General features: G+C 43.5%; 1 protein-coding gene across 5 annotated transcripts in view; it reads left to right on the top strand.

Annotated features, from left to right (window-relative positions):
• lrrfip2 (leucine rich repeat (in FLII) interacting protein 2) overlaps window positions 1–25,718 on the top strand; it is a 235,164-nt gene that overhangs the window by 194,043 nt on the left and 15,403 nt on the right. For 2 of the 5 annotated variants that reach the window (XM_068032279.1, XM_068032280.1), the window contains 3 exons: window positions 1,238–1,369; window positions 4,076–4,246; window positions 20,168–20,260. In XM_068032279.1, the coding sequence (XP_067888380.1) occupies window positions 1,238–1,369; window positions 4,076–4,246; window positions 20,168–20,260 (396 nt within the window). Of the gene's footprint in view, window positions 1–1,237; window positions 1,370–1,559; window positions 1,632–4,075; window positions 4,247–20,167; window positions 20,261–21,332; window positions 21,426–21,903; window positions 21,997–25,718 lie in introns of all 5 variants that reach the window. The other 3 variants (XM_068032281.1, XM_068032276.1, XM_068032278.1) reach the window with 3 other exon arrangements.

Genomic DNA, 25,718 nt, shown 5'->3' with positions numbered 1-25,718 from the left:
ATTGAGTGGCTTGTTAGGCCACTTCAGAGAGCAGTTCAGAGTCAACCACATTGGTGTGGGGCTGGAGTTGCATAGAGGCTATATTGGCAGGTTTCCTTCCCTAAAGGACATTATTGAACCACTTGGGGTTTTACGACAATCTGATGATTAATTATCAATTTTACTGATACTACCTCTTTATTTCCAGATTGTTTAAACTAAATTAAAATTGTTCATGTTCCCTGGGTTATTAGTCTTGGCCTCTGAATGACTTGTCCAAAAGAAAAAGACGCATTTATATAGCCTCTTTCATGACCTCAGGACCAAGGTGCTTTATAATCCTTGAAGTACTTTTGATCTGTTTTCATGTATGAAATGCAGTAGCCAATTTGCACACAGCAAGATCCCACATACAGTAAAAATAGAATTACCAGATAATTTGTTTTAGTGATGTTGCCTGAGTGATGAATATTAGATAGGGCACCAGGAGAAGTCCATTGCTGTTTGGAATAGTGCCGTGGAGTCATTTACGTCCATCTGAGAGGACTCACATTCACAAGGTAGCACCCCAAGCAATGCAGCAGTCCCTCGGTACTGAAGTGGAGTGTCACCCTAGATTCTGTGCTCGAGTCTCAAGCTTGTGGCTTGAATCATCCTCCTTATTCAGAGTATGAGTGCTACTTAGTGAATCACAGTGGCATAACCACTATCCTACCATACCCAGATATAGCTGGTGGAAGATGATTTGGGGACTTTTGATTTTCCATCACCTTCCCTCATCCTCTTGGAGGTGGGTTGAGGTGGGGGTTTGGAGGGAGTGACTCCTGTGTTAATATGGATACATAAGGGCCCACTATACCTCAAGGATTATAATAACACTCAATGTGACTATCTTGGATCACAATAAACCAGTTTGCTCAAAAGCGTTCTATCCGTATGGTGGCACAGGACAAAAATACAGTAGAGCATTTAAAGGATGTTTCAGATGGTGAATGATGTCTGAGACAATGAGAAAGTAATTTACGTCATTCAAAATCATACAATTTTCAACTAAGAATTAACAACTTGCCTGAAAAATCAACAATTTTTACATTCTTTTCCTGAAACATGTACCGGATCATACTCCATTTAAACCCAACTTGAGAATATTTAATGCTTATTCTGGTTGTCATGTAGTCAAAACAGAGTTGTGTGTCCTGAAATTCACTCTTCCTTGTTTCCATGGTAATTACCACAATCTGTCTCTTCCACCTACCAGCCTGCTTCTCGAAATGCAGTTGCAGGGTTGTCAGCAGCGACACTGGCATCACTTGGGGGATCTTCCTCGCGACGTGGGAGCGGGGATACAAGTAGCATGCTGGATCCAGATGTTTCACTCAGTGAATTGCGGGTAAGGTTTATCAAACTATATACTTATGTAGAGCTGATGAACTGTTTTAACTTAATTTAAATACTACTATTGACGGAATTCTTGTAGCATTGTATGCACCAACAATATAACTCTGCAGAATTTCAGCTTGATGTTTTTTGTTCCCTTCCCCCTCCCATTTATCCAATGGTTCATTCCATGTGTCCAACAGGATATCTATGAGCTTAAGGACCAGATACAAGATGTAGAGGGGAGATACATGCAGGGATTAAAAGAACTTAAGGTATCAGGACCATGTCCCCCAGCATGTTTTTTTTCTATTTCCTGTAGCTGTCACTTTGGGAATTTGAGCTGCACTCCTTTAACATGCTAGAGCAGAGTCCCTGTGTAGCATTTGACTAACTTTTGTTTTGGCTGAGTCCTAGATATTTTCGATTCGTATGGCATGTGCTTTTATCTGAATGTAACTCTCACTGCAATTCATGTTATTCTGTAGTATCAGAGTTTGATAAATAACGTTATTGTCTCAAAGCAACTAGCTGCAGAACAGTTGCGATTTAAGTAACATAACTGTGGCCTACAAAGTTGGAAAATGATTACAATTGTTTTATACCTGACCAATGATTTGATTTGGTTTGAATTCCAGCACTTCACTATTTCATGTAATTTACTGTATGTTTAGAACATGAACATAGAACCAGCAATGGGGAGCTCTACATTTTCAGTGTTCGGAAACCTTTGAGAATCTCTTTTGAACTTATCAGAAATGGGTAAAAATTGGGAAATGTCGGGGAGTGGGTGGGATGGGTAAAGTTTAAAATTTTATGGCATTTGGGGTCAAAAATGATCTTGCTCATTTTTTTAAACTGCTTTTCATCATAATTCATTCTTTATGTACTATAAATATAAAGATGCCTTTTGTTAAAGGACCAAAGTATTTTTCTGGGACTCTTGAATAATCAGAATGCACGGTGTGAGGAGAAAGTGCATGTTTTTGGAAAGCCAAAAAGCTGCTTTTGTAGTTCAAATACAGATCAAGCAATTGGAAAAATCAGAATTTTAATCATTGGATACTAAAATGTCAAAAAGGGTAAAAGCCATGCAAAAAACTAACCAAGGGGTAAACTAAAGGAAATTTATCGGACTAAAAGCTGGAAGTGTGGAGCCCCATGAATATTTGACAAGAGTCAAGATGATGCTTCAGTGTTTCTGGATGGGAAAAATAGGCTTTTCTTTTTAACTTCTAAGAATTTCATATCCAGTACCAGTTTAGAAAAAACCATTGGCTTTCATGAAAATGTAAGGGACTATATTCACTTCAATAATCTTTCACATAATTGCTCTTTATTTGTGTAGTAATGTTGTATAAAAATGTCATTAAGGTGTGGCTTGTGCTTCTGCATGGTGAGAATATTAGCAATTTTTTTTAACAAAGTCACAACATTTCCTTTGCCTATATTTAAGTACAGGTTCCGAGTATTAATGTTGCTCATGAGTATAACCTAACTAGTCAAAGACTGTTACTTATGCCTAAGCTATCATTATTAATGGTCTTGTAACCTAATTTTTCAAATTTGTGCCTGCTTCTGTTTGCTTTCTGCTTGCCTGTATTTGTCACTGTTATAGCAGAAGGAAATTCTTTCACCAGACTTGGCAAGACCATGAATGTTAATTAAGTACTTGGGCAAGTGAAAATACTCTCTCTGGTGCTAGGAAGCTAGGTCTCACCACCAAGAGTAGTATAAAACATGGAGGTCAAAAATGTCAAGAGTTAAAAGAAACAGCTAAGAAACTCCTGAAATGTAACTTCCACCAGGAGAAGAGCTGTTTCGCTTAGCTGGTTAAGCTTGCTTTCAGCCACTCGTCGTTTCTATAGAAGTAAATATTTCCTTGTTTGTCCAAACAGGGATGCATTTGGGCGTAGCCTACTCACCAGAGATTCAACTAAAGGATGTTAGAGACTTCACAACTATTAGAGCTTTTTTTCTTTTCCTAAAAATAATTATTGAGTAGCTCACAAATTTAACATTTTTTGTTGAATGTTCTGCAAAATGTAGTGATTGAAAGCTCATGTTAACTTTAATCTAATATTTGGATCCATGAATACCTGTACTTACCAAATTTCACAAGGATCAAGTTGTGTTCATAGATAGCTAGAGAGCAGGTGTTTGAGGGGAGGTTGTTATGTTGACCTGCAGTAGCACATATGTAAAAACAAAACACAAATTGAAATCTAATTTCTAAACAACAGATTTAATTTGAAGATTTTCTATGAGCCCAAATCATGCATTGTTTTCAGAGCTATTTCCAGTATTGTAACCAAGACATGCAGAAAATGTAGTTCGGCTGACTCCAAGACTTTGGAATGCACATGGTAAAACTTTTGCACGCGCTACAGGCTGTTTGTTTGTCTGGTCTTTTTTTAAAAAATGCTTTTAACAGAAAATGGAAAATAAAATTCCGTTCCTGTAGTTCCTTTTGTATTTATTATTGAACTTCTAATTTATAAAAGATCAACTGAAGGAGTAACTGTGGGAACTAATTGATACTTGTTGATCGCAGTGACAAAATTAGTGCAATTTGACATCCTGTAATCATGTTGACTTTTTCTCATCCTCCCGATTACTATCTGATCAGGTTTATACTTGCTGCATGCTCCCTATATTTACAGTTACTTCCAGCATCATTGATCCTGTCACCAGAATATGGGTTATCTTTAAATTGCAGGATTCCTTATCAGAAGTAGAAGAAAAATATAAAAAAGCTATGGTCTCCAATGCACAACTAGACAATGAAAAATCTAACCTCGTCTATCAAGTGGATACACTAAAAGATGTCATTGAAGAAATGGAGGAGCAGATGGCGGAGCTCTATAGAGAGAATGAGGAAAAATCAAAGGTAATTGATCAACTACAGCAATGCTTGGGAGTTACTGTTCGTTTTGCACTTGTAGCATTGCATTGCTCAAAAGGTTCCTTTAGGATAACAATTGCAATATTGTAGCTTTGATTTTTTATTGACGGAACCTATCTGACTTTTGTTGCAACAAGAGCCAAATTTGTTCCATTGCCTCCATTCGAGGAGGTGCGTAGCAGATGGGTTGTGCAAAAAATTAATTCTGGTTGTGTTTTCTAACTTAACAAAGAAATCGTTGCCAAAACACCTTTTGCTAAATAGTTAAATTTGATATCTCTTAAATTACCCAAAGATGCTCCATTTAAGAGATGGTGTTGACGTATTTTACACTAGAGTGAAAAATATTCTAAGCAGTAACTTTGGTTAAAGAGTAGTGACTGAGGAGCAGAGTTCATTTGCACTCGAGCATGTCCATGTCTGATGGCGAAATTAAAGGATTTTTAAATCTAATTCAGAAGGAAGAAAGAATAAACATGATTTTTTTTTTATAGAACCTCATCCTACTTTTCAACGTGTCCCAAAGCATTTGTAACCAATTAGTTACTATTGAAGTACAGTCACTGCTATTAAGTTAATGAATACAGCACCCAGTTTCTTTTTTTTATTCTTTTATGTAATGTGGATGTTACTGGCAAGGCCAGCATTTATTGTCCATCCCTAATTGCTCTTGACAACAGACTAGCTTGCTAGGCCATTTCGGAGGACAGTTAAGAGTCAGCCAAATTGCTGTGTGTTTGGAGTCACTTGTCGGCGAGACGGGGTAAGGACACCAGATTTCATCCCCTAAAGGACATGAGTGAACCAGTTGAGTTTTTATGACAATCAATAGTTTCATTGCACCATTACTGAGACTAGCTTTCAATTCCAGAGCAGCAAATGAGATGACCATTTAATCTATTTTTTGGTCGTGATGTTACAAGAATTCCAAGTCCTCCTTCAGTTAGTGCCATGGGATGCTTTGTGCCCATCTGAATCCCAGGAATTTCCACCTGAATCCTTGCAATCATCATCTAAGTCATTAAAAATACAGTGAATAGTTGAGGCCTCAACATCGATCCTTATGGGGCACCACAGTCAGATCCTGCCAATTCGAGTAGCTGCCCATTATCCCCGCTCAGCCAATTTCCTAACCAGGTAAATAATTTGCCTTCAGTTCTTTTTTATTCGTTCCTGGGATGTGGACATCACTGGCTAAGCCAGTATTTATTGCCCATCCCTCATTGCCCTCGAGAAGGCGGTGGTGAGCTGCCTTCTTGAATCGCTGCAGTCCATGTGGGGTAGGTACATTTGCTGTGCTGTTCGGAAGGGATTTCCAGGATTTTGACCCAGCAACTCTGGGCTTCAACTTTAACTGACAGCCTCTTACGATGGGGAAAATTTTGCTGAATACTTCTTTTGGGCCTCCTTATCTCGAGAGACAATGGATACGCGCCTGGAGGTGGTCAGTGGTTTGTGAAGCAGCGCCTGGAGTGGCTATAAAGGCCAATTCTGGAGTGACAGGCTCTTCCACAGGTGCTGCAGAGAAATTTGTTTGTTGGGGCTGTTGCACAGTTGGCTCTCCCCTTGCGCCTCTGTCTTTTTTCCTGCCAACTACTAAGTCTCTTCGACTCGCCACAATTTAGCCCTGTCTTTATGGCTGCCCGCCAGCTCTGGCGAATGCTGGCAACTGACTCCCACGACTTGTGATCAATGTCACACGATTTCATGTCGCGTTTGCAGACGTCTTTATAACGGAGGCATGGACGGCCGGTGGGTCTGATACCAGTGGCGAGCTCGCTGTACAATGTGTCTTTGGGGATCCTGCCATCTTCCATGCGGCTCACATGGCCAAGCCATCTCAAGCGCCGCTGACTCAGTAGTGTGTATAAGCTGGGGGTGTTGGCCGCTTCAAGGACTTCTGTGTTGGAGATATAGTCCTGCCACCTGATGCCAAGTATTCTCCGAAGGCAGCGAAGATGGAATGAATTGAGACGTCGCTCTTGGCTGGCATACGTTGTCCAGGCCTCGCTGCCGTAGAGCAAGGTACTGAGGACACAGGCCTGATACACTCGGACTTTTGTGTTCCGTGTCAGTGCGCCATTTTCCCACACTCTCTTGGCCAGTCTGGACATAGCAGTGGAAGCCTTACCCATGCGCTTGTTGATTTCTGCATCTAGAGACAGGTTACTGGTGATAGTTGAGCCTAGGTAGGTGAACTCTTGAACCACTTCCAGAGCGTGGTCGCCAATATTGATGGATGGAGCATTTCTGACATCCTGCCCCATGATGTTCGTTTTCTTGAGGCTGATGGTTAGGCCAAATTCATTGCAGGCAGACGCAAACCTGTCGATGAGACTCTGCAGGCATTCTTCAGTGTGAGATGTTAAAGCAGCATCGTCAGCAAAGAGGAGTTCTCTGATGAGGACTTTCCGTACTTTGGACTTCGCTCTTAGACGGGCAAGGTTGAACAACCTGCCCCCTGATCTTGTGTGGAGGAAAATTCCTTCTTCAGAGGATTTGAACGCATGTGAAAGCAGCAGGGAGAAGAAAATCCCAAAAAGTGTGGGTGCGAGAACACAGCCCTGTTTCACACCACTCAGGATAGGAAAGGGCTCTGATGAGGAGCCACCATGTTGAATTGTGCCTTTCATATTGTCATGGAATGAGGTGATGATACTTAGTAGCTTTGGTGGACATCCGATCTTTTCTAGTAGTCTGAAGAGACCACGTCTGCTGACGAGGTCAAAGGCTTTGGTGAGATCAATGAAAGCAATGTAGAGGGGCATCTGTTGTTCACGGCATTTCTCCTGTATCTGACGAAGGGAGAACAGCATGTCAATAGTCGATCTCTCTGCACGAAAGCCACACTGTGCCTCAGGGTGGACGCGCTCGGCCAGCTTCTGGAGCCTGTTCAGAGCGACTCGAGCAAAGACTTTCCCCACTATGCTGAGCAGGGAGATTCCACGGTAGTTGTTGCAGTCACCGCGGTCACCTTTGTTTTTATAGAGGGTGATGATGTTGGCATCGCGCATGTCCTGGGGTACTGCTCCCTCGTCCCAGCACAGGCATAGCAGTTCATGTAGTGCTGAGAGTATAGCAGGCTTGGCACTCTTGATTATTTCAGGGGTAATGCTGTCCTTCCCAGGGGCTTTTCCGCTGGCTAGGGAATCAATGGCATCACTGAGTTCCGATTTGGTTGGCTGTATGTCCAGCTCATCCATGACTGGTAGAGGCTGGGCTGCATTGAGGGCAGTCTCAGTGACAGCATTCTCCCTGGAGTACAGTTCTAGGTAGTGCTCAACCCAGCGGTCCATCTGTTTGCGTTGGTCAGTGATTATGTCCCCCGATTTAGATTTGAGGGGGGTGATCTTCTTGATGGTTGGCCCAAGAGCTCTCTTCATGCCATCATACATTCCTCTGATGTTTCCGGTGTCTGAGGCCAGCTGGATATGACTGCATAGGTGTTGCCAGTAGTCGTTTGCGCAACGCCTAGCTGTTCTTTGTGCAGTACTTCTGGCTGCTTTAAGTGCTGCGGATGTTAAATCGCTGGGGGCTTTCTTGTAGTTCAAAAGTGCAATGCGCTTAGCGGCTATGACAGGTTCCAGCTCTTCATTATGAGATTGAAACCATTTCCCGGCGGAGCAGCAGGAGAAGGTAGCGACTCTTCGGTGGGTGAGTGAAGGCATCAGGAGCTGTGTTTTAAAAGTAAGTACTTACTGTTTTACTTACTGTTTTCCTTGTCTTTGAGTTTCTTTTGGCACCGGAGGAACCGGAAGCTGGTCGGCAGCGAGGACTCCTGGGTAGGTATTTTCCTTAAAGGTGCGGAGCTCCGTGGACTCGGCCTCATTTCCCGGCGGAGCAGCAGGAGAAGGTAGCGACTCTTCGGTGGGTGAGTGAAGGCATCAGGAGCTGTGTTTTAAAAGTAAGTACTTACTGTTTTACTTACTGTTTTCCTTGTCTTTGAGTTTCTTTTGGCACCGGAGGAACCGGAAGCTGGTCGGCAGCGAGGACTCCTGGGTAGGTATTTTCCTTAAAGGTGCGGAGCTGAGTAAACCCGAGCCACTACACATGTAGTGTCTCCCACCCATCCTCCTCCTCTAACCTAATAATAAGACCCTTTTTACCCTCCTCCTGTAACCAAAAAGGACTGAGCAGGTAAGCTATTTACTGTTTTTGTTAATATCTATAGTTGTACTTAACTAAGGGGTAATTGAATAAAAGAAATGGCAGCCAGTGTAGTGTATTGCTCCTCCTGCAGAATGTTCGAGGTGAGGGAAACCTCCGGTGGCCCTGCCGACTTCACCTGCTGGAAGTGCATCCGTCTCCAGCTCCTATCAGACCGTGTTAGGGAATTGGAGCTGGAGCTGGATGAACTGAGGATCATTCGGGAAGCTGAGGGGTTGATAGATAGAAGCTACACGGAGGTCGTTACTCCACAAATCAAAGGCAGCTGGGTAACAGTTAGAGGTGGGAAGAGGTCAGTGCAGGGATCTCCTGTGGTCGTTCCCCTCAACAACAAGTATACAGTTTTAGATACTGTTGGGGGGGACGGCCTATCGGGGGCAGGCTGCAGTGACCGGGCCTCTGGCACGGGGTCCTGCACTGTGGCTCAGAAGGGAAGGAGGGAGAATGGGAGAGCACTAGTCATCGGGGACTCGATGGTGAGGAGTACGGACAGGCGGTTCTGTGGGCGCAGGCGAGACGCACGGATGGTTTGTTGCCTCCCTGGTGCCAGGGTCCGTGATGTTTGTGATCGCGTCTTCAGGATCCTTAAAGGGGAGGGGGAGCAGCCAGAGGTCGTGGTGCACATTGGCACCAACGACGTAGGAAGGAAGGGTGGCACAGATGTTAGAAGTGAGTTTAGGGAGTTAGGCTGGAAGCTGAAAGCTCGGACGGACAGAGTTGTTATCTCTGGTTTGTTGCCGGCGCCACGTGATAGTGAGGCTAGGAATAGGGAGAGAGCACAGCTGAACACGTGGCTGCAGGAATGGTGTAGGAGGGAGGGCTTCCAGTTCTTGGATAATTGGACTGCATTCTGGGGAAGATGGGACCTGTTCAAACAGGACGGGCTGCATCTGAACCAGAGGGGCACCAATATCCTGGGAGGGAGGTTTGCTAGTACTGTTCGGGAGGGTTTAAACTAGTTTGGGAGGGGGATGGGAACCGGACTTGTAATCCAGGGACCAGTGGGTCCACTCAGAAAGACAAAGAGTGTAGTGAGGTATTGGGGAAGGTAGCACTGTCGCAGAGGACAGATGGGCACGGAGAAGGGTTAAAGTGCGTATACTTCAACGCAAGAAGCATCAGGAATAAGGTGAGTGAATTGAAGGCGTGGATGGGCACTTGGGACTACGATGTTGTGGCCATCACTGAAACGTGGATAGGTGAGGGGGAGGAATGGTTTTTGGAGGTACCTGGTTATAGATGTTTTCATAAGATTAGGAATGGTGGTAAAAGAGGTGGGGGGGTGGCATTGTTAGTTAGAAATAGTGTAACAACTGCTGAAAGAATTTTCGAGGAGGATCTGCCGACTGAGGCACTGTGGGTTGAGGTCAGGAACAGGAAAGGAGCAGTCACCTTGATGGGAGTTTTCTATAGGCCCCCCAATAGCAGCAGGGAGGTGGAAGAGCAGATTGGGAAACAGATTTTGGAAAGGAGCAGAAGTCACAGGGTAGTAATTATGGGGGATTTCAACTTCCCAAATATTGATTGGCAACTCTTTAGATCGAATAGTTTGGATGGGGTAGTGTTTGTGCAGTATGTCCAGGAAGCTTTTCTGACTCAGTATGTAGACTGCCCGACCAGAGGGGAGGCAATATTGGATTTGGTACTAGGTAATGAACCAGGGCAAGTGATAGAGCTGTTGGTGGGCGAGCACTTTGGAGATAGTGATCACAATTCTGTAGCATTCACTGTGGTAATGGAGAGGGATAGGTATGTGCAACAGGGCAAGGTTTACAATTGGGGGAAGGGTAGATATGATGCTGTCAGGCAGGAACTGAGGAGCATAAGTTGGGAGCATATGCTGGCAGGGAAGGGCACGGTCGAAATGTGGAACTTTTTCAAGGAGCAGATAGTAGGGGCCATTGATAAGCATGTCCCTGTCAGACAGGGAAGGGATGGTCATGTGAGGGAACCGTGGTTGACAAGAGAGGTTGAGAGTCTTGTTAGGAAGAAGAAGGATGCGTATATAAAGTTGAGGAAAAAGGGCACAGGCATAGCTCTGGAGGGATACAAGATGGCCAGGAAGGATCTGAAGAAAGGGATTAGGAGAGCTAAGAGAGGGCATGAAAAATGCTTGGCGGGTAGGATAAAAGAAAACCCCAAGGCCTTTTACGCGTATGTCAGAAATATGAGGATGACTAGGGGGACCGTAGGTCCGGTCAAGGACAATAGCGGGAGACTGTGTGTTGAGCCGGAAGAGATAAGTGAGGTTTTGAATGAGTACTTCTCTTCGGTATTTACGAATGAGAAGGGGTGTATTACTGAAGAGGACGGTGGGAAGCAGACTGGTAAGCTCGAGGAAGTGCTCGTTAGGAGGGAAGATGTGTTGGGGTTTTTGAATAACTTGAAGATAGACAAGTCTCCCGGGCCTGACGGGGTATATCCAAGGATGTTATGGGAAGCAAGGGATGAAATTGCAGAGCCGCTGGCAATGATCTTTTCATCTTCTCTGCTGACGGGGGTGGTACCAGGTGATTGGAGGGTGGCAAATGTTGTGCCCCTGTTCAAGAAAGGGAATAGGAACAACCCTGGGAATTACAGGCCAGTTAGTCTTACTTCGGTGGTAGGCAAGTTGATGGAAAAGGTGCTGAGGGATAGGATTTCTGAGCATCTGGAAAGACACTGCTTGATTCGGGACAGTCAGCACGGTTTTGTGAGGGGTAGGTCTTGCCTCACAAGCCTGATTGAATTCTTTGAGCAGGTGACCAAGCAAGTGGATGAGGGTAAACCAGTGGATGTGGTGTACATGGATTTTAGTAAGGCATTTGATAAGGTCCCCCATGGTAGACTTATGGAGAAAGTCAGGAGGCATGGGATAGTGGGGAATGTGGCCAGTTGGATTAAGAATTGGCTAACTGATAGAAGGCAGAGAGTGGTCTTAGATGGTAAATACTCAGCCTGGAGCCCAGTTACCAGTGGCGTGCCGCAGGGATCAGTTCTGGGTCCTCTCCTGTTTGTGATTTTTATTAACGACTTGGATGAGGAAGTCGAAGGGTGGGTCAGTAAATTTGCAGATGATACAAAGGTTGGTGGAGTTGTGGATACCGAGGAGGGCTATTGTCGTCTGCAAAGGGACTTGGATAGGTTGCAGTGTTGGGCTGAAAAGTGGCAGATGGAGTTTAACCCTGAAAAGTGTGAGGTCGTCCATTTTGGAAGGACAAACATGAATGCAAAATACTGGGTTAACGGTAGGGTTCTTGGGCATGTGGAGGAGCAGAGAGACCTTGGGGTCTATGTGCATAGATCATTGAAAGTTGCAACTCAAGTGGATAGGGCTGTGAAGAAGGCATATGGGGTGTTAGCGTTCATTAGCAGAGGGATTGAATTTAAGAGCCGTGAGGTGATGATGCAGCTGTACAGGACCTTGGTAAGGCCTCATTTGGAGTACTGTGTGCAGTTCTGGTCGCCTCATTTTAGGAAGGATGTGGAAGCCTTGGAGAGGGTGCAGAGGAGATTTACCAGGATGTTGCCTGGAATGGAGAATAAGTCTTACGAGGAAAGGCTGAACATTCTAGGCCTCTTCTCATTAGAAAGGAGAAGGATGAGGGGTGACATGATAGAGGTTTATAAGATGATCAGGGGAATAGATAGGGTAGACAGTCAGAAACTTTTTCCCCGGGTGGAGCAAAGCGTTACAAGGGGTCATAAATTTAAGGTGAAGGGTGAGAGATATAAGGGGGATGTCAGGGGAAGGTTCTTTACCCAGAGAGTGGTCGAGGCATGGAATGCCTTGCCCGGGGAAGTTGTTGAGTCAGAAACTTTAGGGACTTTCAAAAGGCTTTTGGATAGGTATATGGATAAAGGAGAATGATGGGGTATAGATTAAATTGTCCTTGACAGAGGACAAAGGATCGGCACAACATTGTGGGCCGAAGGGCCTGTTCTGTGCTGTATGTTCTATGTTCTATGTTCTATAAACCAGTCTGCATTTCTCTTCGCACTTTTGCCGTAGGTGGTCAAAGCTGACTCATAGATGGCGTCTCTGATGTGGGCCCACTTGGTCTCAGCATCCCCTGTGGGAGTGTTTTGAAGGGCTGTTACAAGTGAATTTAGAAATTTTTGTAACAGCTGTGGGTGAGAAATTCTGCTCGTGTTGATGCGCGGGTGGCCCTTCTGCTTGGAATGATGCAACTTCTTTGGTCTGAGTCTAACCTTGCTGCACACCAGGGAGTGGTCGGTGTCGCAGTCCGCACTGTGGAAGCTGCGTGTGATTTGAACACTGTTTAAGGCGGCTCGCCTTGTGACAATGAGGTCTAGCTGGTGCCAACGACGTGATCTTGGGTGCCTCCATGAAACCTGGTGACAGGGTTTAGTGTGAAAGAACGAGTTGGTGATGCAGAGGTTATGATAGGTACACAACTCAAGCAGTCTCTGCCCGTTCTCATTCATCCTTCCAACGCCATAGCGCCCAAGGCAGGAGGGCCATGAGTCATGGTCGGCCCCAACCCTGGCATTAAAGTCCCCCAGCAGGAATAGGTGTTCGGTGTTGGGGATGCTGCTAATGATGTTATGGAGTTGTTCATAGAACTGGTCTTTAGCTTCAGGTGCGGAGCAGAGTGTTGGAGCATAGATGCTGAGTAGGTGTACTGGACCAGAGGTGGTGAGCAGTCGGATGGACAGTATGCGTTCCGAGCCATTTGAGGGAGGCTCTAACATGCTGAGCAAGGAGTTTCTGATGGCGAAGCCCACTCCATGCTGTCTTGGTTCTTCAGGATCCCTGCCCTGCCAGAAGAAGGTGTAGTCTTGCTCTGCTAGAGAGCCACTCGCAGGGAGGCGAGTCTCCTGAAGTGCTGCAATGTCCACATTGAATCTACTGAGCTCGTTGTTAATGATGGCGGTCTTCCGAGAATCGTTGATTTGTGTAAGGTCTTCCGACAGGCCAGGACACATAGTTCTGACGTTCCAGCTTGCAAAGCGAAGGGCTGGTACCTTCTTTCCTTTTTTCATGTTGTTTGGTGCGGTGTATCAGTCCACCTTTCGGGCAATGACCCTGAGCTCCAAGCACCCATTGAAGCAGGCAGACTGTGGCGGGACAGAACCTTATTGACCGGGGGCTGCCCGGTTTGAGGCGGGCGGTAGCTGTCCAGTGAGGTGCAATGACCTCTCCCACCGACAAAGGCAATCCGTGGCGCCCAGTTTCTACGCCAATTTATCTGGACTTATAACCCGTAACTGCTGCCTTCCGTGTTGTTTTAGTCGCTGTGAGGCAACTATGGAGTGACCTCTCCATGGCGCATGCCTGGGCAAATTTATGGAGGTTGAGAGTTGCCCAGTCGTCAAAACCCCCCTCTCGGCCTTTCTGGTGGGGTCCAAAGGAGTGCAGGACACGACGTTTGGCACCAGTATGGCTGCAGGAACTGCCGGAAACATGCCAAAGGTGACACATGACCGCCTACGGGGTTCCGCTCCGGATTTTCTGTTAGGGTTTACTCCCTTAGCCTTGGTCTCTCCCGAGACGCCCACAAGGCAGTGGGGTTGTTGGGGCCCCTACACAGGTGTAGGATGGTGCCGGTGGGAGGAGGGGATGCAAGGGGGAGGGGTAGAGGGAGGGGGTGGGGGGGGGTGCAGGGGAAGGGGGTGCGGGGTGAAGATGGTGCGAGGGGGGGGCGGGCTGGGACGGGGTTGTGAGGGGGTGAGCTGAGAGGGTGGAGCAGGGAAGGGGACGGGGGTGGGGGGGGGTGGAAGGGGGGTAAAAGGGGGGGGGAGGGGGGGTGGAATCTGGTGCAGGTAATAAGCCATTTCCTCAGTGCCCACCATCGACGTCCGGAAAGCTCATCCACGTCCTTCGGGAGGTGAAGTTTAGTTGTTCAAGATGGCTCCTGGGCTGGAAGCTCCCTAGGAAGCTCCCTTGCTGTTCAACTCTATCCATGGCCATCTGCTCCCATCCCTAACGTTTTCTCCCCCAATCTGCCCTCTTAAACTGTTTAAATTCCCCTGGCTCTTTAAATCAGTTCATTTTAGCCCTATCTAAAAGTTAACAGTTAGTTTAGTGTATGTTACCTGGGCCCACTGCCCTCCCCCAGCCACACCTGCTCTTTGTTTTCTCAATGAAATTGATCTGGATGAAACTGACGAGCACAGCTGCCGATACTTCAATCTCCGATCCTGCTGTCTTCACAGTCCAGAGTGTCTGCAGCCACGGCATGCGGTAAGTCCATTGAGGTGAAGAAGGAGCTGCGGGACCCGAGAGAAGTCCTGTGAAAAGGTGCCCCGAACACCCAAAACATCCACGAACGGCCCCCCCGGCCGCAACTTCAAAGCGCCCGCGGGAGATGGCTCGGAGAGCATCTGCAGCGCACTGTCGGCAATGCTGCATGCCTTTATTTAAACCACTGCAAAAAAAAACCCTTAGCAAATGTAATCACCTCTAAGTCTGCCAAATGATGCTGAATACTAGGAGTAGGCAAATTGACTTGTCCAGAGTAAAGAACACAATGGTCAAGATTTTGTGGCACAGCAACAACACTCGCCACTGACATCGAATAAATCCCCGCACGATCTACCGCGATCCGGGTAGCAAGAATTTTGGCTGCCTTGACAAAGGATTCCCTGCCAGCATGGGTTGCAGTGAGGCCCAGCTGCGCATCTAGTGCAAGTGAAAATAGTAGGCAGCTGCGGACGTGGCTTGCAGTCACTGGGGGAAAAAAAGATACTGCAGTAAAAAGGTATTGGAAAATCATAGTTTTAAGAGACGTAATACAAAATTAAAAATTAAACATCTTCCAAAATTTAAAAAATGAACATTTTTTGCTAAGTATGATAATTTTGATCAAATTAATTATTTGAAAAAGTGAAAGTAAAGTCTGATTATGCTAAAAAGTCATGGATTTTACTTTTTAAACCAGGTTCATCAGACTTTTAAAAGGTTTCATGTTTTAAAAAAAAAATCAATCCATTTTAACTTTTGATATGGTGTGGGCCTCCTCATTAAATATTCACAAATTGAGAGGAGACCCCTTATGCCTGGAAGTACAAGCGAAAACTTTGAAGTGCGATGTAATTGAAATTAGTGGGCAATTAGCCCAAAATCACATTGGTTCCATACTTGCTCTTTGAAGTAGCGAACCCTCAGGAGTAGCATTGGTTGGCCTATTGCAACTTTCAGATTAGTGCACTATTGTGTGTCTGTGCATACTCCAGAATCTGTGGGGCATCTGGCATCCAATAACGCTCAACGGTGAACATGTCGCAACCACTGGCAGTGCTAGATCTGGCCCAATTTATTATCTCTCGAGTCAAGGAGGCCAAGGAAGAGTGTTTCTGAGCATACTCCAGAATCTGCGGGGCATCTGGCATCCAATAACGCTGAACGGTGAACATGTTGCAGCCACTGGCAGTGATAGATCTGGCCCAATTTATTATCTTTGTTATTACTAACATGGGAGTATTTAGTGCTGATATTGACCACTTTAAAAGTGAAGGAGCTTCATACGCTATCCTGGTCATCCCTCACTTGGCAGAAAAGTTATGATGAGGGGATCTGGTTGAGGAGAGCATGGCTGAGCCACACGTAAGCAAATAAGAAATAGGAGAAGGAGTAGGCTGTCTGGCCCCTCCAGTCTCTCAGATTAATAAGAGCCCAGGTTTTATTTCCAGACTCTTGTTTTGGCTGATGTCAGCCAGGGTGATGATAAGGATGCTGCATTTAGCCTCTGTTCCTCTCGAAGTAAGTTGAAGGGACTTCAGCCAGACTGACCATTATTCAGCAATCCCGTGTGTGCACATCAAATGTAAACAGGATTGGGCTCAGATGTGATGCTCTTCATGGTCAAATAATAGCTAACACACAAAGAAAAATATCATCAGGGAAGGATTCAACATGTTCAGGAAAGGAGGTAGAACCATCGAAAAAGTACAGCACAGAAGAAGACCATTCAGCCCGTCGTATCTGCGCGACCAAATAAACTCTCCGCCCAAATTAATCCCACCTTCCAGCACCTGGTCCCTCGCCCCACAGGTTACAGCACCTCAGGCACATGTCCAGTATCTTTTTAAAAGAATTGAAGGTCTCTGCCTCCACCACCGTTCCTGGCAGCGAATTCCAGACTCCCACCACCTTCTGGGTGAAAATGTTTCCCCCACCATGTCTCCTCTAATCCTTCTACCAATCGCCTTAAATCTGTGCCCCCTGGTAACTGACCTCTCCACCAGGGGAAACAGGTCCTTCCTGTCTGCTTTATCTAGGTCCCTCATAATTTTATACACCTTAATCAAGTCACTCCTCAGCCTCCTCCGTTCCATGGAAAACAACCCTAGCCTATCCAATCTTTCCTCATAGCCCTGGCAACATTCTTGTATATCTCCTCTCTGCACTCTACAGGGATCAGTGCTGCGCCCTCTGTTGTTTGTCATATATATTAATGACTTGGATGTGAATGTAAGGGGCATGATTAGTAAGTTTGCAGATGACAACAAAATTTGTGGTATAGTGGACAGTGAAGCAGGTTGTTTAAGGTTACAACAGGATATAGATCAACTGGGAAAGTGGGCAAGGGATTGGCAAATGGAATTTAACACAGACAAGTGTGAAGTGATGCATTTTGGGAAGTTAAACCAGGGCAGGACATACACAGTGAATGGCAGGGCCCTGGGGAGTGTTGTTGACCAGAGAGACCTTGGGGTGCAAGTACATTGTTCCCTGAAAATGGCAGCACAGGTAGACAGGGTGGTGAAGAAGGCGCATGGCATGCTTGCCTTCATCGGCCGAGGCATTAAGTACAAGGGTTGGGACATTATGTTACAGTTGTACATGACGTTGGTTAGGCCACATTTGGAGTACTGTGTGCAGTTCAGGTCGCTGCACTCCAGGAAAGATGTGATTAAGCTAGAGAGGGCGCAGAAAAGATTCACAAGGATGTTGCCTGGTTTGGAGAGCTTGAGTTATAAAGAGAGATTGGATAGGCTGGATCTGTTTTCCCTGGAGCGAAGGAGGCTGAGAGGGGACATGATAGAGGTATATAAAATTATGAGAGGCATAGACAGGGTAGATAGCCAGAGTCTGTTTCCCATGGTAGGGGTGACTAAAACTAGAAGGCATAGATTTAAGGGGAGAGGGAGGAGGTTTAAAGGGGATCAAAGAGGTAAATTTTTCACACAAAGAATAGTGGGTATCTGGAATGAGCTGCCTGAAGAGATGGTGGAGGCAGGAACAGTAGCGACATTTAAGAGGCATCTGGACAGGTAGTTGAATGAGCAAGGCATAAAGGGATATGGAATTAATGCAGGCAGATGGGATTAGTATAGATAGGCATTATGGTTGGCATGGACGCGGTGGACCGAAGGGCCTGTTTCTATGCTGTACGACTCTATGACTCTCCAGAGCAATTATGTCCTTTCTGTAATGTGGTGACCAGAACTACATACAATTCTCCAACTGTGGCCTAACCAATGCTCTACACAGTTCCAGCATCACATCCCTGCTTTGTACTCTATACCTCAGCCAATAAAGGAGAGCAATCCATATACCTTCTTCACTCTATCCACCTATCCAGCCACTATTAGGGACCTGTGGACATGCACTCCAAGGTCTCACTTCTTTTACCCCTCTCAATATCCTCCAATTTATTGTGTATTCCCTCGCTTTATTTGCCCTCCCCAAATGCAATACCGCACACTTTTCTGGATTGAATTCCATTTGCCATTTTTCCGCCCACTCAACCAAAACATTGATATTCTGGAGTCCACGGCTTTCCTCCTCGCTATTAACTACACAACTAATTTTTGTGTCATCAGCAAATTTTCCAATCATGCCTCCCACATTTAAGTCCAAATCATTAATATACACCATAAACAGCAAGGCCCCAACACTGAGCCCTGTGGAACACCACTGGAAACCGTTTTCCATTCACAAAAACATCTGTCGACTGCTACCCTTTATTTCTTGTTACTGAGCCAATTCTGGATCCAACCTGCCACCTTCCCCTATATCCCATGGGCTTTAATTTTACTGACCAGTCTGCCATGCAGGACCCTGTCAAATGCCTTACTAAAATCCATGTAAACCACATCCACTGCACTACCCTCATCTATCCTCCTTGTCACTTTCTCAAAAAGCTCAATCAAGTTAGTAAGACATGACCTTCCCCCAACAAATCCATGCTGACTATCCTTGATTAATCCATGCCTTTCTAAGTGACAGTTTACCCTGTCCCTCAGAATAGATTCTAACAATTTACCCACCACTGAGGTCAGACTGACTGACCTATAATCACCTGGCTTATCCCTCACGCCCTTTCTAAACCATGATAAACATTCGCAGACCTGCAATCATTTGGTACCTTGCCTGTATCTTGTGACGATTTGAGGATGATCCTCAGCGCATCCACTATTTCCTCCGAGTTTCTTTAACAACCTGGGATGCAATCCATCCGGTCCTGGCGATTTATCCACTTTCAGGGATGTCAGACCCTCAAGCATTTCCTCTCTCATTATGCTTATCGTATCTAATATTTCACACTCCTCCTCTTTAACTACAATGAAAGCATCAACCCCCTCCTTTGTGAAGACAGAGACTAAAACCTCATTAAGAACTCTGCGCACATCTGCATCCACGCATATGTTCCCCTGTACATCTCTGATAGGTCCTACCCTTTCCTTAGTTATCCTGTTGCTCTTAATGTACTAATAAAATATCTTTGGGTTTTCCTTAATTTTTACCTGCCAATAATTTTTCATGTCCTCTCTTTGCTTTTCTAATTTCCTTTTTTACTTCACCCTGCACTTTCTATACTCCTCTAGGCTTTCTAAAGTATGAAGATATTTGTGATGGTCATTAGCTTTTTTTTTTTTTGCTTTAACACCCTGTAAGCTTCTAGATAACCAGGGGCTCTAGATTTGGCAGTACCACCCTTGATCTTTGTGGGGGGACATGCCTACACAGTGCCCGTAGTATCTCGCTCTTGAATATCTCCCACTGGTTTGCCACTGATTTTCCTTCAAGTCGCTGTATCCAGTCCACTTTCGCCAGGTCACCTCTCAGTTTCGTAAAATTTGCCTTCCCCCAATTTAGAACCTTTGCTTCTGCTTTATCTTTGTCCTTTTCAATGATTATGCTAAAACTAATTGTATTATGGTCACTATCTCCAAAATGGTCACCCACTGTTACTTCATCCACTTGCCCAGCTTTATTACCGAAGGCTAAATATAGAATTGCGCCCCCTCTCATTGGGCTTGTTATGTGCTGGCTAAAAAAGTTCTCTTGAACACTGTTCAGGAATTTTGTCCCCTCTGTGCCCTTCACACTGTTTGTATCCCAGTTGATATTGGAGTAGTTGAAATCCCCAACTATTATTGCCCTAAAGTTTTTTTGCTCGGAAATCTGCCAACATTTTTGTTCTTCAATCCCCCTCTCACTATTTGGGACAAGGTGAAGTATGTTGGCTGATAAAGGTGGGAAAAGCAAGAAAAAAAGGACTGGATAATGTTTTGTTGAGCAATGAACACTAATCCGGACATTCAGTCTTGGTCAGCCATAGGAGCACTTTATGTGAGAGTTGTTCTTGTGTACTGGCTACATTTAGATCAGGCCCCAGAATTGAAAGAGTTGTATGGTAGCCCATAGCGCCTCTTAGTTTGCCATGATCTAATCATTAATAGATCAGAAGAAATTATGATAGTGTCTTAACAAAAATATGGAAAGGCAATCTTAACAAATTATGAACAGATTTTAAAAAAAAAACTTGTCCTATTGCTTTTTCTCAGGAACTGGAACGACAAAAACATATGTGTAGTGTGTCGCAACATAAAGTAGAAGAACTAAAAGAGGGTATTCAGCAAAGAGACAAACTTATAGAGGTAAGTGGAGGGCGAAGGCCTGCGTTTTCATCAAAACTGGGTGTTTCCATAAATTGATAAAATAAATTTCTATCATTGGAAGAAAATGGCTCATGATTCTTAGCATCACTGGACTTGGTAATTGTCAGGTTGGAGATTGCTGCTGAAAATTTGATAGCAGCTGCTTTGAGAATATCTTGGTTTTCAGCCATGTGTAGCAATGTGCTGAATATTTGAGTGCTGTGTATTTCAAAAACTAAGAATTCAACCTATATCTTCATATTTCTATCATCAAATTATATATATTTTTACAATATTAAAGCCAAAATCAGATTAATATAGATGATACTAAGAAATCAGTTGTGTCCTCACGATATAATCTGTGCCAGCAAATGAGATGGGTTATTTATATGAACTTGTATTGGACATGTGCACAGCGTTTTTCTTTCATGTTTAATAATAAATTTATACACCACTGCAGGAATCCCTAGTTGTAGGATGTCCTGATGTGTTTTTCTTTTTAGTACTTTAGTTGCTGTCACCTTTAGCTAACAAGTGCAATAGTATCTCAAGTTGATTTGTAGTAATGCTTTTCAGGAATACCTAATAGCTAAGAAAAATTGGGTAAGTTTATGCATTTAATAATATCAGATTCTTGAGCTGTATTAGCTGCATTTTAAATAGGTTTTAAAATGCCCATCACAGGCCAACTGGACACCATTTATATCTATAATCTATACTTGCATCCTATTTGGTCACCCTACTGATTTGTATCACTGAGAAAAACTGAAAAAGCACAGGCAATTGTAACTAGCTTCCTTCTCCATCAGTGAACACTGGCTACTTACATGTGGGAACCTTTATAGTTGGTAGAGTCTAAGGCCATCTGATTTCTAACAGGATCTGCATTTCTTTTTAAAATTTGTATTATTCATCTTTCTGCAGTCCTTTATTTCTAAATCACACACTATTATAATCTGGTTTGTTCATTTTGTACAATGCCTTTATATTCATTTTCCTCTTAACTGTCTAATCTGTCTATTGCTCTAACCAATGCTGAACCTCCCCTCCTCGCCTTCGGCTTTTTCTGTAGGAGAACAAGTGTCTGCAGCAGAGGGTGGACACCCTCACCAGGGATGTGTTTGATCTGCAGGAAACTGTCAACTGGAAAGACAAAAAAATTGGGGTAGGAGGTCAAATTGAGCAGTAGGACTGTGATTGCATGGGGTATTACTTGTTGACTGGTTAGTAAATGTGATGTCCCATTCTACCATTCAGTGTGTTAGAGCATGATACACTTAGTACAGAATTTAAACAAAAGAGGAACAGCTTCATTGAACATTTACGCTAGTTATTTGCAATGTAATTTGTCCTGTTTGTCTTCTGTATATCATGTATGACATAGGTTTATCTTTGTGGTTTGTTTGCTTAATCAAAAATCCCAAAGCATGTGACGGGTTGCAACAGTTGTGCACTGTGAAGTAGGAGAAATGAACCTTGAGAAATTGTAGTTGAAGATGAGATTTTGTTTTTCCAAACTTCATCCCATTGTTTTCTCGCTCCCTACTATCTCATCTGCTATATTCATGTCTTTGTTGCAATTTACATACACTTTCTTTTCTCTGCCATGTTCTTTATCCTGCTTGCTGCTGCCCTTTTCTCAGGCTCTAGAGAGGCAGAAAGACTACTTTGACTGCATTAGGAATGAGCGTGATGAACTGAGAGATGAGTTGGCTGATCTAAGGGAAAAAACAAAGGTAGGAAATGTATGTGACTTAGGCTAAACAGTACTAAAGATTACTTTATTTGGGTTTATGAAGAACACTTGGGAAGAATACAGCAGCAATAAAACGTGTGGTGACTGAAAATTGAATTACAATACATCACTTAATTTAAAAGGGAGCATGAGTTTTTATTTGTTGCAACTTTGAATACAAATTCAATATTAGAGATCAGTTTTTCTCATGACTCAACAGCAGAAGCTTCAGGATGGTTAGTTATTTAGTTCAGTAAATTAATTTGCAATGCTAAAGAATTCTTTCCAAATAAATTTTCCTTTTTGTCTTTGTTGAAATACCTTTAAATTTACAATACCACTTCACCCTCCCCGCACCGAAGAATGTGCTGTTGGGTTAAAAGAGTTAAGATATTATGCAAAAGTAGAATAGAAGTAGCTCTGTGAAAAATAAAGCGCAAAATTAGCATTCTTTTTAAAAAAAAAGCTGTCTTAATCTTTTTGCTTGTCTCACTGAAGTTCACCTTTGTTTTACTGATTCTTCATAGCATATCCATTTAATGCATACTTTTAATTTTTGGGGCCCCAGTACAATAACCTGGGAGAGATAACTTGCTCATCATGCTCCTGTAGCGCTTCATTTGCCCTTTTTTTCTCTTTCCTCATTTAGTGAGGCAGTATCTCTTTGCTACATTGCTTTGCTTTGGCAGCTGAGCTGTCTTTGCTTTCATGATTTAACTATTTCAACTATTTGAAAGATAATGCATCAATCTGGAGATCTCGGTCCTATTTAGTCAAACTTATACATGCTAAATGTAATTTATGTTTTCTAAGATAATGACGCAAATAACCTCCAAGGTTAATAAAATTTGGACAAGCATATCCCATTAAACAGAACAGATCAAACTACGCATACCGCATACAGTGATAGTGACAGTGTTGTGAAGATGAGTGTCACTGTTGCTGAGGATATCTCCTTTAAACAAGTTAAATATTGCTTATTCTCATTTTCAAGCCACATACCCAGATTACTGACCAAAGTCATCTTCACCTCAGAAATGGTCCTATATATCCATTCGGGTATCTACCCAACTATTTTAATCTGATGAAAGTAACTCGTTCAATTTTGGATTTCCTTAATTTGAGGTACCACTCTCAAAATTTTGTGTTAAATTTATAGTGAATCCTTATACTTCATCTTTCTCTGACATGGTGAATTTTGCCTCATCAAGCTCCCAATGCCAGTTCGGTGAGTTACTGAGCTCATTAAGCATTGATACAAATCCTGCAGAACTTAGGTCTGCCACTGGTTCCGAATGGACCTGAGGTAAATTAGTTGTTTAACGATAAAGGTCATTTCTATTAAAGATGAAGATGACATGCAGAGATGGAGAGGATCGTTTCAGCAAACGTTAAACCAAAATGCCCCACTCTCAAGTGCTTCATGATTTTCATCCTGAATAGAATCTTTATGAACTACTGATCAATGCTAAGAATATTGTTACGACCAAGGTGGGAGTAATGCACTGTTAATTCAGTCCCACTGCTCCACAGGTCACAGCATATTCGTAAAGTTTCCACCTACTGGAAAAATAGCCAAATTAATCACTTTATTTATTCCAGAATAAAGCATGCCAAACCAGGTTTCTTTAAACTACAACAAAATTAATTATTTATTAATAAACCAAGTTTTAAACGATAATGGGATGAATCTATTTAACAGTATTTTGCTTTTATATTATTATTATGGGATGAATCTATATGTATGTAAAGATTTTATAACTCGTTAATCATCTTAACCCTCATGTACATACACACATTCAAAAATTAGTTAACTGGGGTGGGGGGGAGGGTGTTTTAAGTTGTATCGGTTTCTTAGGTATAATAAAATGACTGGATTATAACTTCAGGTAGTATTTTCGGAGTGGTGAGGTGTCCCAGAGTCGAATAGTCAGATGCCACTCAGTCTTCAGGTGAAATTGATAAACCGTCTGTTCAAGGTAGTTCATCTGCAGCAAGCGTCACACAAACCTTGCAGCAACAGGTTGTAGCAAAGACTTTCTTGAAATTTTAAAGTAGTAGTCTAACAGTACTAACTTTCTTCAGAGTTCAGGAATTTTCAAACACAAAAGTTAACAGGACTTACTCTCAGCAAAGGAGCCTTCTCCACAGAACAGAACTCACTCTTGAGGCAGGGATTCTTGACTGGAGGCAACAGTAGCCTGCCACCCCTGAAACATAGGCTTCCTTTCTCCAAAGCAGTGTTTCTCCAAGAATGTAGCAATTCCTCTTTTCTCTGGGTCTCATCCTCTCTCTTCAGGCAGGTCAAAACCCCACCTTAAATGTAGCACTTTTTCCCTTGAAATGCAAAGTTCATTTTCAGAGAGAATAGGTGTTTTTCCCTGGTCTATCAGCAAATCAGAGCTCCAGCCACTGCTAGCTGTTCTGTTTCCCTCTGCAGAACTGAAAACTCAAGTCTTTCCACAGAAGTCAATAGACTGTTGTAAAATCTTCCTGTTGCTTGGATACAAGTTTGCAGCCTGCACGTCAAATACCAAATGTCAACAAGTCTCTGAGGTCACTGTCCACTGTCTTTTTTAATCCAGTCTTAAAGGCACGCAGACCTCTTAGTTTTTGAAGAAAAACAAAACTCTTATGACAGTATTCAAAGTGAGGATGTGTGCTAAGCAATGAAGACACTAGAGAATCAAAAAACAATATCTGGAAAAATATGTTGATGACGATCTAGGGAAGAAGGGACTAGCCCAGTTGTTACAGCAGATCATAGAAAAAGAAGTCAACACAACACAAAAGCAAAATACTGCGGATGCTGGAAATCTGAACCAAAACAGAAAATGCTGGAAATACTCAGCAGGTCTGGCAGCACCTGTGGAGTGAAAAGCAGATTTAACGTTTCAGGTTGATGACCTTTCATCAGATCATTTGTGCTGAAAGGTCACCAACCTGAAACGTTAACTCTGTTTTTCCCTCCACAGATGCTGCCTGACCTGAGAATTTCCAGCATTTTCTGGGATGGAAAAAAATTGAGAGGCATAGATAGGGTAGATAGCCAGACTCTGTTTCCCATGTTAGGGGTGACTAAACCGAGAGGGCGTAGATTTAAGGTGAGAGGAAGGAGGTTTAAAAGGGGATCAAAGGGGTAAATTTTTCACACAAAGAATAGTGGGTATCTGGAATGAGAAAGGCATAGAGGGATATGGAATTAATGCAGGCAGGTGGGATTAGTATAGATCGGCATTATGGTCGGCATGGGCACGGTGGGCCAAAGGGCCTGTTCTATGCTATATGACTGTGTGACTCTATGAAAAATAAGTTTCAGCTGCAAACAGGAAATGTGAAATTATTGTGAAAGCTCCAAAGCAGAGCCTTAAGCTAACATGAAAACCAGAGAGGCAATGTTAAATTCAGTTTCTAGTAGTGTCATTAACATGGCACATATTGTAAACACTAGTGATGACCTACTACAAGAGAAATGAAATGGATAGACTTGGGGTTGGGGGACTGATCTCAGCAACATCATTGAGCAGAGTAATGAATGAACTAACTCCATGCAACATTGTTGACTTTAGGGAAATTGTACATTGCAAGTAATTCAAGTACCATGTCTCTTATGGTGCCTTTTTGTTCAAAAGTGTTTGCATGTTTCTGAAGATAAATATGCACAACATACTTTGTACTCAGTGGATTTGATGCTTTTTTCATTTGAAATTGTTTTTTTTTGCA

The sequence above is a fragment of the Heterodontus francisci genome, chromosome 5 (genome assembly GCF_036365525.1).
Source record: "Heterodontus francisci isolate sHetFra1 chromosome 5, sHetFra1.hap1, whole genome shotgun sequence".
In the NCBI taxonomy this organism is placed as follows: Eukaryota; Metazoa; Chordata; class Chondrichthyes; order Heterodontiformes; family Heterodontidae; genus Heterodontus; species Heterodontus francisci.
The sequence above is the reverse complement of the archived record's forward strand: the minus strand, read 5'-3'. Positions and strand labels throughout refer to the sequence as shown.